General features: G+C 45.1%; 1 protein-coding gene across 1 annotated transcript in view; it reads left to right on the forward strand.

The window, feature by feature from the left end:
* Positions 1-15,841, forward strand: part of r3hdm1 (R3H domain containing 1) — a 29,349-nt gene that overhangs the window by 11,763 nt on the left and 1,745 nt on the right. Inside the window, exons 12-21 of the mRNA XM_080525858.1 lie at positions 759-907; positions 3,506-3,742; positions 3,968-4,091; positions 8,944-9,104; positions 9,344-9,495; positions 10,741-10,844; positions 11,806-11,978; positions 13,844-13,994; positions 14,295-14,392; positions 14,863-14,947. Coding sequence (XP_080381984.1) covers positions 759-907; positions 3,506-3,742; positions 3,968-4,091; positions 8,944-9,104; positions 9,344-9,495; positions 10,741-10,844; positions 11,806-11,978; positions 13,844-13,994; positions 14,295-14,392; positions 14,863-14,947 — 1,434 coding nt within the window. The remainder of the gene's footprint in view (positions 1-758; positions 908-3,505; positions 3,743-3,967; positions 4,092-8,943; positions 9,105-9,343; positions 9,496-10,740; positions 10,845-11,805; positions 11,979-13,843; positions 13,995-14,294; positions 14,393-14,862; positions 14,948-15,841) is intronic.

Genomic DNA, 15,841 nt, shown 5'->3' on the forward strand with positions numbered 1-15,841 from the left:
ATAGGGAGGCCCTACCCAGTATTATTATAGTGTTCCTACTAAAGTGTTCGGTGAGTGTATATTCACGAGAACCCCCACAAAAACATTATATTTAGTAACAGCAGGGGTTACCAAAGAGAGTACGGGTAAATACATTGGCTCCAGTGGAGATTTTACCCCAAAATGTTGAAATGTATTTTATATATTATTACATTTTTTAAAGTATTCTGTACTTTTTTAAGTATTCTGTTTAGTCAGGAATTGTAAAAGGGCTGCGCTATCTGCCTCATTTAGCATAGTGCTAGCGGTTTTACAATCAAAAGTCTAGTCTTACATGGAGGTGAAAGTCTGGTAGTATGACATTGTCTATATTTAATTATCAGTGGAAAGATAATTTAGGACAATGGAAGATCAGGCAAGGCACACCGTTTTTAAATACGTTTGGGAGATCGATTTTTAGCTTTTTAGCTTACGGTATTTTTTTTACCAACGTTAACTGTCCTGACCGAGGTGCGCCCTCTGCTGGCCACTGCCATAGGAACTACAGGTTTTACTCACTTGAATGGGAAAGATGGGGAGATGAATGGCTGTCCTTTTTTAAAAGGGCTGTGGTATAACTAACACTACTGACGCATCCTGTGTACCCTGCCTGTTCTCTTGCAAAGCATGTCGAGATGAAACATGCTCTGTATGTGAGCAGTGTACTGTGACTGCGGTTTCTGAAGTGATCTGCGGCGTGTGTGTGTGTGTGTGTCTAAGCGTCTGTTCTCCACTGGCAGGCCAGCCCTTTGTGAACCCAGACGGCAGCGCGGTGGTGTACAACCCCACCATGACCTCACAGCAGGGGAGGCAGCCCCCGCAGCCCCTGCCCCCCCCACCACCACCCCCCACAGCTCCACACCAGCCAACCAATCACATCCTCTCCCAGGTCAGTTTTCTTTTACCTCACTGATGTTCTCACCGACTCTGGCGTCAGAACAGGGGTTCTGTTTAACAGCTCACGACAGGCAGATTTAATAAGACCTCCCGGATGGATCACCACAAAGGTTCTCCTAATAAGCAAACCAGAAGCATAAGCTTGGATTTGTAGCGCTGAGGATATTTTTAACCGTGGTAGGCAGCGAGAAACTGGATGTGCATTTTTCATAATCTTTGACAATATTTTTTTTTTTTTTTCTAATTAACCTAATTGTGTATTTCCCATTTTCCTGATGAACCTAAATGTGTATTTTCCAGAGTCCACAAACTGCATGTGTTCATGTCTTTACTTAACCTTCTTCTTCTCATTGATATCATCTATGTTGAGTAGAAACCATGAACCTGCCTTTCTGTTGTCTTACATGCTACCGCTAGGGCTGGGCGACACCTTTTTAGTATTTTCTGATATTTAAGGTCGGTTTCACAGACGAAGCTTAAGCCTAATCCTAGACTGAAAAGCGTCTTCAACAGAGATTTTACACATGGTTTAGTGTGATTTAGCCCGGGACTATGCTTAAAGCCTTGTCTGTGAAACGGGCACTTAACTTTCATGTTGGATTTGTATGAACCAACTGTAGGTCTATGCTGCTGCAGCCACTCTACCCGCATTTCCTTCAGTACACAACATAGATAATCATTTCCTGGTGGACGCCAAGGAATGTAATGACGTTATTAGACATGTAATCATTACAATCTTTGGTGGATGCTCTGCCACCATAACGTGTCCGATAGAAACACATACATACACAGTATCTTTGGAACATTCTAAGATATTATGATATTGATTGATGCTACTATTCAATACTTGTGGCTCAAACTTAGCGAAAATAATAACTAGAAAATAATAATATACATTTATAAATAATTTCAGTTGCCATCGTTTACTTAAAAAAAGCGGGGCATCCGTTGAACGATTAATCATGTCTTTATTCTTATTGATTTGAGTTAAACGTGTGTAATGTCTAAAGTCTTACGATATTTTAGCCGCACAGAGTGGAACATATTAGCCCACCAATCTGTTCAGGGAGAATGACTGCTAAGTACATGACTGACGAGATCCTCCACGCTCGTGGAATAATTACAGATACATGAATTAATGAAAACATTTACAGCTACTTCCACATATTGATATTATAAAAACGGAAACCCATCATTGAAAAACCAAAATCATATTTGATTTCGACCCACTTCTTACTTAATATATGCCATTTAGGTGAGACTTTTATCCAAATGGACTTATATTGTGCTCCCAGTGGGAATCGAACCCACAACCGTAGCGTTGTTAGCGCCATGCTCTACTAACATTTTCCAGTATATATGGTCCAAGCAGGAATCGAACCCACGACCTAAGTGTCGTTAGGGGCACGCTCTACCAGCTGAACCTCAGAGTACCAGTTAACCCTCAGGTCTTCAGTGTGGCCCAGCTCTAGTGTGAGCCTCCCTCCATCCTAACCCCCTCTGACTGAACTCATATGCCTCTCTACTCTGTTCCTCCTTCAGCCGGTTCGGCCCCTCCAGCCCTCCGCTCAGCCTCTCCAGTACTCAACCATCTCTTACCCGCCTCCTCAGTTCCTGCCTGTCTCCCCTAACCAACAATACACTGTGGTACCAATCCTCTTTTTCTTTTCTTCCCTCCCTCCCTCCCCCCTCTCTCTCCTCTCCTCCGCTACATGTCTTCTTCGCCCTCCCAACGTGCCTCTACGCACCGTGTCACATTAATGACTCGGTCCTTCACGTGACCTTGTTATGATGTAGCATCAGTGGTCTGTATCCGTTAACTATCTCATATTGTCGATAAGGTCGATAAGTTTTTAATATTCTACAGTTCATTATTTTCCTACAGAGGTTTTGGGGTATTTTTCTGGAGGTGAAAGCCTCTTTAGTGTGTAGTCCCACAGTATCCCTAGCTGTGGAGTTGATGATTGACATGTGAGCTAAGTGTGAGTGAGCCTGTTAGCCTTAATACCACCGATGTAGCTCACGCATTCTGTTAACCTCTTTTCTGACCTAATTTCCACCAAACGATGTCCCTCTATGATTCATTAAACCAGTGGAAACTGCTTTTGAATAATTGATTTTTCACCAGATGTTGGAGCTGAATAATCCATGAATAGGAAGGCTACATTTCAAACCCTACTGCTCAACAACTTCTTAGTCTTAGATGACCTAATCTGGAGTGCTTTGGTGATATTAATGTATGGGGATCCCTGCTTCTAACTGCCTGGCCCTGAAATGCAGACAGACAGGGCAAGACGCCCTCCCCAATCCCCACTACCCCATATTGTCGCACGACAACATTCGATTCTCCATTCACATTCATTCATTGGTGTGAATTGAGAATCTAATGTTCGATCAAAATCGCACGCCGTGTGCATTGGGCTTAACTCCCAATGACCCCCTGGTCATAGCATAGATGACTTTTTCTTACATTCTTATGACTGGAATGATTTCACTTACTTACTAGACAATTATATTTGTTTATCGTTTGGATAAAGGCGTCTGCTGCTAAATGCCAAACAAATGTGAACGTCATGTAAATGTCTTGCAGCAAGACGGGCTGGGTGGCCAGTTCAGCCACATGAGTCTGGTACGGCAGGCGTCAGGCGAGGGCCCGGAGGCGCACCCTGCCATGTACCACTCCTCCATGGTGCTCCAGGCGCCCCAGCAGACAGGCTACATGGTGGCCCCCCCCTGCCAGCCAGTACCTGTGCCGGCCCAAGCTTACCCTACTGCAGCCCCCCCGATGGGTCAGCCAGTCATGCAGCAGCAGAGCTACATGCAGCAGGTATGGTCACCCCTCATACCGCCCCTTCCCTCACCCCTCATGCCCTACTCACCCCTCATACCCCCTATTCATTCTCATACCCCCTATTCACCCCTCATACCCCTCACCCCTCATACTCCCTCACCCCCCCCATTGATATTTGTGTTAACCCACTTTTTATGTAATCAGATTTAAAAGTGGTCAGAGGAAGCCTGAGACAGTTGAGTTATTTTTTTTCTGCTGCAGATGCCAACATGTTACTGTGCACCAGCTCAGTACCCACACTCCAACCAGCACTACCGGCCCATCACCCCTGTGCACTACAACAGCCCCCAGAACCAGCCCCTGCCCCAGCCCCCCCAGCCACCAGGTAACTCCCCCCCTCTCTCTCTCGCTCTCTCTACCTCCCCATCTCTCTCTCTACCTCCCCATCTCTCTCTCTACATCCCCATCTCTCTACCTCCATCTCTCTCTCTCTACTGCTCTCTCTACCTCCCCATCTCTCTCTCTACCTCCCCATCTCTCTCTCTACATCCCCATCTCTCTCTCTCTCTCTACTGCTCTCTCTCTACTGCTCTCTCTACCTCTCCATCTCTCTCTCTACCCCTCTACCTCCCCATCTCTCTCTCTCTCTACCTACCTTTCTCTCTCTCTACCTCTTTACCTCCATCTCTCTTTCTCTCTCTACCCCTCTACCCTTCTACCTCTCTCTCTCTCTCTCTACCCCTCTACCTCTCCCACTTTCTCTCTCTCTACTGCTCTATCTCTACCTCTCAACCAGAGTTTTGTGTTGGTCCTGGGGGTCTCAAGGTTGGCAGGCTTTTGTTCCAGCCTAGACGTACACACCTGATTCAACCAATCACGAAGCACTTTGTGGTAACACACCGACCCTTAGTCGGACAGCGGGGACAGCTGGTTTCTTTTTTCGTTTTTTTTCAAGTATTTTTATTCAATGGTTACACAATACAGTATGATTAAACATGTTGATTTTCATTTTTTTTACACATTTCTGCCCACCCCCCCACCCAACCCCAAACATTTCCCGCAGGGCCCTAAAGTTACATTGGCATAGTAATAACATTAAAAAAGGAAAAAGAAAATAGATTAAAATAAATGTTCACACTGGACAATAATAATGTTGTATCACAGCTGCAACCAGGTAACTACCAAGACAGTACATATAGGATCTACAGAGACAGAGACAGGTCATCGCAACATCACATGGACCAACACTAGAGAGGTGACAGAAGCCTGCATCCCTCAGGTTGGAACTTCAGGGAGAGTCTTAAGACCATCAAAATATGCCAACACAGAGCCCCATGTAGAATAAAATTTGCTTGTGGAACCTCTAATTGTGTATTTATTTTTTTCTAATTTAAGATATAGCATTAGGTCTCTCAGCCATGCTGAGACTGGGCGGTTTCGGTGATTTCCAATCAAGCAGTATTCTCCTCCGAGCCAATAGGGAAGCAAAAGACACGCTATTCTTTTGGACAGCTGGTTTCTTACCAGTTCAAACTACTTGTAGAACTGGACTCCAGGCACAATGATAACGGTAATACTGGGCTGCATTATAAAAGCATGAAAACCCATTTGGGTGTCTGGGACCAGGATGAAAGAACACGTCCCCGTACAGAGAGAGACCCGTAAAACTGCCCACTTTGCCTGCTGTTCCTGTCCCAGACGTCCCTCCGCTCTTGTCTGTTCCTGTCATGTGATGCGTTTCTTTCTCACAAGTGAGCCGCGGCCGGCCGGCGCGTCCCAGAAGCCTCTATTGAGGGTCCTCTGGGTTTTTGTCTTGGTGAGCTATGAGTTTCTCCCAGAGAGACGCCTGTTCTGCTGATTCTCTGTTCGGTTCTCTCCTCGCCACTACGGGGGGCAGGTTGTTAGTTCCCGCTCAACGGTTCTCTGTGGCCCTTTTACTGGATAGAATAAGAAAGAGCTACTCCATCATCTGGCTGGCTCCACGGGAGGGGGGGGGGGGGAGGGAGGGAGGGAAGAGAGGGAGGGAGGGAGGGAAGAGAGGGAGGGAGGGAGAGGGTGGGAAGGGGAGAGAGAGGGATGGGGAGAGGGAGGGAGGGGAAGAGAATGAGAAGGAGAGAGAGGGAGGAAGGGGAGGGAGGGAAGGGGAGAGAGAGGGAGGGTGGGAAGGGGAGAGAGAGAGGCTGAGAAAGCAGCTTTTACTGAGGGGGGGGAACGACACACAGGAGAATGTAACAATGTATCGTCTCTGCTGGCCGATGTCTGGCGATGCCTCACCACAGAGAAACTAACCAACGTTTCCTACCTCTTGCATCATCATAAAAGCAATAGGACATTGTTTGCCGTTTACAATTGTCTACCTTTTTTATTATTATATATGTATATATATTTTTAAATGTCTGTACTCTAGGGAAGAACAACACAGTGGAAGTACCCAGGTCAGAGGTGCGAGGACTGTTAGGTGTTAGTGGGACGTTAAGATGGGTTGTGAAGAATGACAAAATGGTGGTTAAGGGGGTTATTCTGGGGGCGGGGGGGGGGGGGGGGGTAGACCTAGAAGAATAAAGACTTGTGTCAGTGTGGGGTCATGCTGGGGTGGTTCAGGGGGTTACTCTGGGGTCGGGTGGGGGTGGCTATTGGGTTTGTAAGAACCGGAGGTGCAGAATCCGGGACCGGGGCGCTGTCTGAGAGGCCTATGATTCTCACAGTGAACCGGTCTCTTTTTCAGCCCCTCACTCCTCTTCTCGTCAGCCACGGCGGTGTTGGTCTGCCCTCCGCCACCTCTGCTAGGGGTCGTCATACCTGCTAGAAGGTGCCTTTCAGAGAAGAATGCATAAAGTGTAACCACGACGACGATGGACATTAACTTGCCCGCGAGCGACACGTACCTCCCGTACTGTATAAAGGCAATCTTATCCTATTCCCTGTTCGTTCGGCTGGAATGGTGTACGTTTGATATAATAGTAATTTCATGCTTGGTTTGTACTGTAAGTGGAGGTGAGACCGCTGGTAAAAATAGCCCCGCGCGAGTCTTTCTCAGGAGGCACCGCTATTCATCCCATTGTCCCACTTTTCAGTCACATTTTTTGTCGACACAATGTCAGACAGAAATGGACTCCTTTCTCCCTCGTCCTCTGAATTACTCTTCAGAAGATGGGTCAAACTTGCACACAGAAGTACGACTATTTGTCCTCTCTTTGTTCTTACTTTGCTACAGTTTTCCTGTAATGTACTCTGTCTTCTTTTGTTCCTGTCATGTGATGTAATTTTTTTTCAAGGTTGTCTATATGTTTGTTTGTTTTTGTATTAATTTCTTCATGCTTAAGTCATTTTGAAAGCAATACAAAGACAATGACCCAAGCCATCAGTTGAGACAGTTCAGTCAGGGCATTCGCGTCAAGTTGAACCATTATGTAACCCAGGTTACCAGAACACTGTAAATGCACAATAGCTGTCTAACATAAGATAGTAGAAAACAACTGTGAATATATGTCTACTTGTAGAAAAAAATAGAAGACAATAAGCTAAATTGCTTATGGGTTAAATAATATTTTAAAACCTGCAAGATGAATTTATGGTTGGAGGACTCTTATTTTGAAACGTATTTTACAGTCAGTGACGTTACACAGGTGCAATAGAAGAAGAAAAAGAGAGAGTGAGAGAGAGAGAGCGCGCCCGTTTAGGTCAAGAGGCGGTACTGGAAAATAGCACTTCCTTTTGCTATTTGCGTGGCTATGAACCAGGTGTGAACCAGGTGCATGTTGAGGCAGAGAACGGAGTAACACGTATCCACCGAACCTTGAAAGACCTGTAGGAGTTACAATTCTGCTGCTATTTGCCGAAGGCAAAGTCTCGGCCAGGTCTTCGTCTTCCTGTATACTGGGAGTGTGTGATTCTACCAGAACCGATTCTTCAGCCCAGCTCGCTTCTGATGGAGAGAGGTGCCGTTGGTTCCTGGAGTGGCGAGCCAAAACCTTGAGCTGGATCGAGAGAAAAGGATAGATGCTTGAATTATTCCTGTTTAACGACAGAGTGGTAGGACAATCGTGCTCTATTGCCCCACACATCTGAACACAAGGAATCCCTGGATCTGTTGCCTTATTGAGAAGAACCAAAGCACAAGTTAACTGATTTTTGAAGTTGTATGGAAATATTATATTGTTGTTTACTACTGTGATTTGTAAGTATTGCTCTGCTTGCATTTACTGGGATATGCACTGGAATTAGATTCTGAGCTACCGTATTGTTTTGTTTTGATGAGAGTAATATTTGAACTATACACCTGAAACTTTTCTAGATTTATATTTATAATCTGTGCATTCCTGTGAGATTACATGTTGATGCAGTGAGAGCAATACTACTGAGTTCCTCGAAGGAAACATGTTTTTTTTGTTTTGTTGTCTGCTGCTTATTGAGTTCCATTAAAGGAACGGTTGGTAAGTTTTTTTGGGTTGAAATAGAAGGTTGAATTGAATCAAAATAATAATAAAACCAGATCACCTTAAGGTAGAGGCACTTTAAAATAGGATTTATAAAACTATAATAATTCAAAATTAGGAACAAATAAAATTAATGAGTGCCTGAATAATAATAATAATAATAGGGAACTCAAATAACATTCAAATGTTAAGTAAAAGTGAAACATTTATACCTACCTGACAGGTGATTGCTACATCGTCGACTACTCAGTTGTAAACTGGGAAACCTGAATGAAAGAATTGAGTTAAAAGGGAAAACATTTATTTTGATTATTGTAATATGTTAATGTCATGCTTGAAAAGAAAAGAGAAAGAAGATAACTGAAATTCACGAAAATAAATGTTATATTGTTCATCTTTAAACGTACCTGACGAGTCTGTGTCGTGTTTCAGTGTGCTGCCTGACCCATTTCTCCAGAGCGACTTAGAACTTCTGAGACCCTGGCCCACACATTGAGTTTCCTAATCGAAACTTGGTTGTAGTGTTACAATTATAATACATTTGGATGGCTGTGGTCCGTAGAGCTCCCATGACCTATCAGACCCCCGTAGACAGCCTGCATACAGAGCAACCAAAGCGGTGGTGGGTGGAGGCTCAATGTCATCTATCTATCTATCTATCTATCTATCCATTCATCCATCCACCCGTGCATATTGTGAACACAACAGACACGTCACCATTTTGTTAAGTTCTGCGTGGTTCCATGTTGTTTTCCTTTTGTTCAGGGTCTCAGAACATGTGTCTGTCCTGTTCTCCTGCAGGTTACCAGGCCGTGATGCCTAGCCAGCCGCAGAGCTACCAGAGCATGGTGGCAGTGCAGCAAGCTACCAATCAAAACATTGTCAGCAGCCAGCACAGCAATATGGGTAATCAGATGCAAGGCATGATGGTCCAGTACCCCCCCTCTATGCCATCTTATCAGGTTAGTTATTCCCTCCTCCAACGTCAGCAACAACAGTTCTCTTGTTAGCGTCTCTTGCCTTGACTGGGAAATTTAATGAGGGTACCAATCGAACCCCGAAATTGGAAAAGGGATTCGCTCCGTATTACATTGTCTCTTGTCATATTTAAATGTCGTCTTTTTTAAAAATGTCATAATTTATTTTATTTCTCTAAGCTTGCAAATGAGTGATGGTGGGGATATGCTGTGTTTGTGTCCAGCAGGTCTCTCTGCCCCAGGGGCCTCAGAGTATGCCTCAGCAGCCCTATCAGCAGCCCCTCATCCTCCCCAACCAAGGAGGAGCCATGCCCATGGCCGGCATGCAGGTCTACTACAGCGTTATCCCACCAAATCAGCACCATAGCACCATGAGGTATGTTCTTAACTAGCACCATGTTCTTAACTAGCACCATGAGGTGTCTTCTTAACTAGCACCATGAGGTGTGTGTGTGTGTGTGTGTGTGTGTGTGTGTGTGGCGTGTGTGTGTGTGTGGCGTGCGTATTTGTGCGCACTGATAATGACATCATCTTTCAAAGTAGAGCCGCTGCTCAATTCAGACTCGATTCCAAAAGCCCCTTTTTGAAGATGAGAAATGATGAAAGAATAATTAAAAGGTCTCTAGTTATCCCTGATTAATGGTGCTGGGTCTGGGGGATAACAAACATGTAATTCATGTCCTCTACAGGCCCATGGCCTGAATCAATCCACGTGCGTTCCAGAGGATTAGCGCCTCTGATATTACGGGGGCACTGGTGAGAGAGAGAGAGAGAGAGAGAGAGAGAGAGAGAGAGAGGGAGATAGAGAGAGAGGGAGATGGAGAGAGAGAGAGGGAGATGGAGGGAGATGGAGAGAGAGAGGGAGATAGAGAGACAGCAGGTCACTTTCACATTGTTCCTGCAGCTCTAATGAGCACCTTTTAGTAGGGCAGTCTCAGGGCAATTCATCAGAGGCTGCGTCTACTGCCGGCCTTAATATAACACCTCCACTCCCATGAGGACTGTGACTCCTCCATCTGCACCTCCTCCTCCATCTGCTCCTCCCTCCTCCTCCATCTGCACCTCCTCCTCCTCCATCTGCACCTCCTCCTTCTCCATCTACACCTCCACTTCCTCCTCCATCTGCACCTCCTCCTCCTCCATCTGCATGTCCTCCTCCTCCTGCACCTCCACTTCCTCCTCTATCTGCACCTCCACTTCCTCCTCCATCTGCACCTCCCTCCTCCTTCATCTGCACCTCCCTCCTCCTTCATCTGCACATCCTCCTCCTCCTCCATCTGTACCTCCTCCTCTAGCTCCTCCTCCCATCAGCCAAGGTGGAGGATGGCTTCAGGTGTGCCAGGCAGAGATGCTGTGCTGCTGTGTAATTGGTGCCACTGCTGCTGCTGCTAAAATGCGGTTTTGGACCACTGTCATTAGAACTGAGCTCAATTTGAACACAAACGATGAAGCGATACTGAGTTTTCTGACTCAGTGGCATGGCTTTAGATCGTCAATAGCCTTCATGTAAATCTTGACACAAATATGTGTGTGTGTGTGTGTGTGTCTGTGTTCGTTCAATAGCCTTTGCTGTTGATATAAATATTGACAGACGTGTGTGTGTGTCTCTCTCTCTCTCCAGTTCTTCAGTGAGCTTCTTACCTCCTCCGGGGTCGGAGCAGATGCAGTTCCCCCGCGCCGCGTCTCCGTGTGGCTCCCAGCACCACCCAGGACAGCAGTGCACAGGTCAGGCCCCTCCCCTGGTCAGGCCCCTCCCCGAGTCTCCCCGTCCCTCACTGGCGCCTGCAACAGACATGACACACACCCAGCCACCCGCCTACCCATACATTATTATTATTATTATTATTATTTATTTATTTATTTCTCTAAAGTTTAGAAACTTTGTTTCTCTGAGTGAGGCAGTCCCACTCATATTTTTCATTTTATCGGATAGAGATAGTGAATGTAGACAGGAAAGTAAGGAGAAGAAGGGAGAGAGAGAGGGCATGTCAGCAGGGCATGGGCCGGATTCGAAACCCATGCCGACATGGGCATATGTGGCACTGTAGACGGCGGTGCTAGACCACGGGACCACCCCAGGCCACCTACCCTTACATTTTAATAGACCTATATACTGTATTACCATAGTGGTTTCTTTTACCTTGTCAGAGTAGCCAGTCTTCCCCTCAGATGGGGGGGAAAACTTAAAACCACACTAAATGTTGTATTACCCTTGGGGAGACAGACGCAGACCCTGACCTGAGGGCTAGCTAGACGACCGTTATTGGTTTTATTATCCAGTGTAATTATTATGAGAGACAACCTTTTCAGTTCCATAATAACGAGGTGAAAAGAAGGTCGCGAGAGGGTTTAACCTTCAGCGTCTGATAAACATGTTTAATTGGCTAGTTTGGGGCTGGACATTATAGTGTGATTAAGTTTGAATGCCTCATTGTCCTTGTGACGATATTTGCTGTCCAGTCAGCTTAGTGATTCATAAGTCAACACGGATATCTCTGTTACAAATTGTTACTTTTAATCCCCCACGCAGAGCATCTCATCTGAGAGAGAGGCTGTGTTCGGGTTAACAATATTTTTAAATTGGATTTGCATGAATTATAGCTGTGGTTTTATGATACCGATATATTTACGATATTCTCAATTTCGTCTAAATGTCACGAACGTCGGTGGTTGTGATTGGCTGCAGGTGTGCACCATCCACACGGTGGCGGAGGCATGGTGATGATGCAGTTGACCCTCCCCCCCAACCACCAGCCTCAGGCCCACTCCCCCCCCCAGTGGAAACACAACAAGTACTACAGTCTGGACCACACGCGGAGCCAGAGGTCCACAGAGATGCCCCCCATGGACAACTCCCAGGTGAGAACCATCAAGTATTTTTATTTTATTTTTGTAAGTGATTTTTTCTGAGTGGGGCAGTCCCACTCATATTTTTATTTTTAATGACAGATATAGTAGAGATTATGACAGGAAGGATGGGTGAGAGAGAGAGAAGGGATGACATGCAGGATATGTCCGCGGCTGGAATCGAACCGGGAGCCCTGCGGTACATGGTCAGCGCTTAATCCACTAAGCCACCTAAGCGCCCCCATATTTTTAATGCTTGTACAGTACAGGCCAAAAGTTTGGACACACCTTCTTATTCAATGCGTTTCCTTTATTTTCATGACTATTTGGTACATTGTAGATTCTCACTGAAGGCATCAAAACTATGAATGAACACACAGGAATTATGTATTTAACAATAAAGTGTGAAATAACTCTAAATATGTCTTATATTTTAGATTCCTCAAAGTAGCCACCCTTTGCTTTTTTGTTGTTAATAAAATATATAATAATAATATTAAATATAATATGTGTTATGTTATTATATACAGTATATCTCAAAAGTGAGTACACCCTTTAGATTTTTTCAAATATTCTGTCATATCCTTTCAGGGGATAACATTATCCTACTGAAACTTTGATATAACTTAAAGTAGTCAGTGTGCAGCTTGAATAACAGTATAGATGTATTGTCCTTTGAAAATGACTCAGTACACAGCTGTTAATGTCTAAACAGCTGGCAACAAAAGTGAGTACACCCCATAGTGAACATGTCTCCCATTCTCTCCCTCTCTCTCTCACAAGTTCAATGTTAGTCTTAGTGCTAGTTGAGGAGTGTTGCTGGCACCTGCTTGCTTCGCAAACATATTTTGTTCTTATATTCTATTCTTCTTCTTCTACTCGAGTTATCTAGCTTTGCGTAGCAACGAGTTGACCATGAGAAAATTCGTTAGGCCCTGGCCCTGGGCATACGCGCAGAACAGCACGAACGGCCCGGGCCGGCATAAAAAGTTTTGGGCCGCGGTCTGCTGAAATAAGTTATTTTCAATGAAAATCACCTGAGACAAAATTACAAATATGTTATTCATTTATTTTTTATATAATACATTCTGAGCGGCCCAGAGTCTCGCGGCCCTCCTGGCATTTGCCAGGCTTGCCCGATGGCCAGTCCGCCACTGCACTGAACACTTGATCAGGAGCACCTGTACACCTTCTCATTCTTGGAATTATCTAGTCAGCCAATTGTGTGGCAGCAGCGCAATGCACAAAACCCTGCAGATACAGACCAGCTGCTTCAGGTAATGTTCACGTCAACCATCAGAATGAAAAAAAATAAAAATTTGTTCTCAGTGATTTTGACCGTGGCATGAGTGTTGGTGCCAGATGGGCTGGTTTGAGTATTTCTAAAACTGCTTATCTCCTGAGATTTTCCACGCACAACAGTCTCTAGAGATGACAGAATGGTACAATAAAGAAAAAACATCCAGTGAGCGGCAGTTCTGCTGACCGAAACACCTTGTTGATGAGAGAGGTCAATGTAGAATGGCCAGAGAAAGGCTACGGTAACTCAAAGGCTACGGTAACTCACCACTCTGTACAATTGTGGTGAGCAGAAAAGCAGCTCAGAACGCACAAACGCGTCGAACCTTGAGGCAGATGGGCTACAACAGCAGAAGGCCTAATAAATAAAGTTTCAAAGTCACAGTAAACAAATAAATACACAATAACACTGAAGTTATTTACAACAAGGCTGTTGATTTGGCCGTTTTTTAAATAAATCTGTTCTGATTATTGAAACAGACTTCAGGCATTTAAAAAATCTTTAAGAAAGAAAAAAGACAGGCTTCCCTTCCTTTCCTTGACGTTAGTCTTTCCTCTGGTTGTCTGGTGCGTTCCAGAGCAGTCCTCAGCTGGGCAGCCCCTCTACCTCCCCGGCCCAGTCCCCGTCTCCGGCTCACCTCGTCAGCATCAAGAACATGCGCTCCGGCCTCACGCCCATCCCCATCCCCATCATGCCCCAGTTCCCCCGGCCCTTCCCCCCAGGACACGGTGGGTACCAAACACATTTTTATAATAATAATAATAATGCCTGGATTGGATTTATAAAGTGCATTTCTTGAACCCAATGTGCTGTATAACAACAACAACAAGACAAAAAAGGACAACAATTGTATTATAATACAATAATAATAATAATAATAATAATAACAACAACAACAACAACAACAATAATAATAAACTAAAATGAACAAAAGTCCTTAAATGGCAGTTGGCGTTATCAGAGCTAAATGTGGAGCACATACTGTCCTGTGTGTCCCTTGACTGTTCTCTCTCTCCTGATGTGAACAGGTGACGGTCGCTTCCCTCTGCTGGGACAGCCCCTCCAGTACAACCCCCCCCTCCGCCCCCCGCTGCTCCACGCCGCCCACATGGTCCCCAACCACCAGGTGAATCCTCAGACTACCTTCACACAACCTTCAGGCTTTTCACGTGTGAAAAAAATAAAATAAAACATAGTACGAAACATTGATTTAGCTGATGGGTAGAAAGAATTGTCCTGGAGGTAGACAAACATCTTTGTCAGAAATCTGGATATTAAAAGTCATAAAATAATTTAGCATCATTTTGCCATGTGGATCCTCCCACATCCCAGCCATTTAACATCACATTTGAACTATTTAGCGGATGCTTTTATCCAAAGCCACTCACAATTAGAGATCAACGTCTCTCTCTCTCTCTCTCTGTCTCTCTGTCTCTCTCTCTCTCTCCCTCTCTCTCTCTGTCTCTCTCTCCCTGTCTCTCTCTCTGTCTCTCTCTCTCTGTCTCTCTCTCTCTCTCTCTCTCTCTCTGTCTCTCTCTCTCTCTCTGTCTCTCTCTCACAATTAGAGATCAACGTGTCTGCTTCCTTCTCCCGCAGGGGCCAATGGGAATCCGGCATGGGGGCAGAGGCAGGAAGCCGGCCAGGAAAGCCTTGTCTACAGATCTCAGTGTAGGTGATCCAGGTAATAGAGAGGGACCTCACTCTAGGGTAGAAGTCCTAAGATGATGGTGATGTTAGCTTGTTCAGTGTACATAAGAAGTTGTCCTTAACTGACCCCCCCCCGCCTGGTTAATTTCGAAGGCTTTCAAGTTGTGCTCACTGAACCATCATCTTCAGTTTAAATGTATCAAGCATTATAATTGGTCAAGTAACCTTTCGTGTCTTACATATATTTTTTATTTATTTATATATATATATATTAAGAAGCAGTTTGATGTGGATTTGAATAATGCAACATTTATGGCCAGCCCAGTTTTTTGTTGAAATGTGCCTGCTGTGCAGTGTAGGAGGAGAGGGTGGTGTTTGTAAAATCCAAGCAGAATTATTTACAGACGGGGCAGAATTCACACCTGGCAAAACAGCCTGACTGTGCCTGCTTATGAAGAATGTGCTGATTCTTTAAGTTTTTTTTTGAAGATGAGGATCCCTTACTGTGTTTTGGTTGATGGTTGTTGTTAATATATGCCATTTAGCTTTTATACAAAGCGACTTACATTGTAGTGAGTGCATATGGTCTCGGCAGGGACCGAACCCACAACCTAAGCGCCATGCTCTACCAACTGAGCCACAGAGGTCATAACAACAAACGAATGACACATCAAACCAATCGCCAGTGAGATCTTCCCAACTGCTGTATCACACTCTCTGTCTCTCTGTCTCTCTCTCTCTCTGTCTCTGTCTCTCTCTCTCCCTCCCTCTCTCTCTCTGTCTCTCTCTCTCTCTGTCTCTCTCTCTCTGTCTCTCTCTCTGTCTCTCTCTCCCTCCCTCTCTCTCTGTCTCTCTCTCTCTGTCTCTCTCTCTCTGTCTCTCTCTCTGTCTCTCCCTCTCTCTCTCGCTCTCTCTCTCTCTCTCTGTC

This window comes from Nansenia antarctica (genome assembly GCF_963989245.1).
Source record: "Nansenia antarctica genome assembly, chromosome: 3".
Taxonomy (NCBI): Eukaryota; Metazoa; Chordata; class Actinopteri; order Argentiniformes; family Microstomatidae; genus Nansenia; species Nansenia antarctica.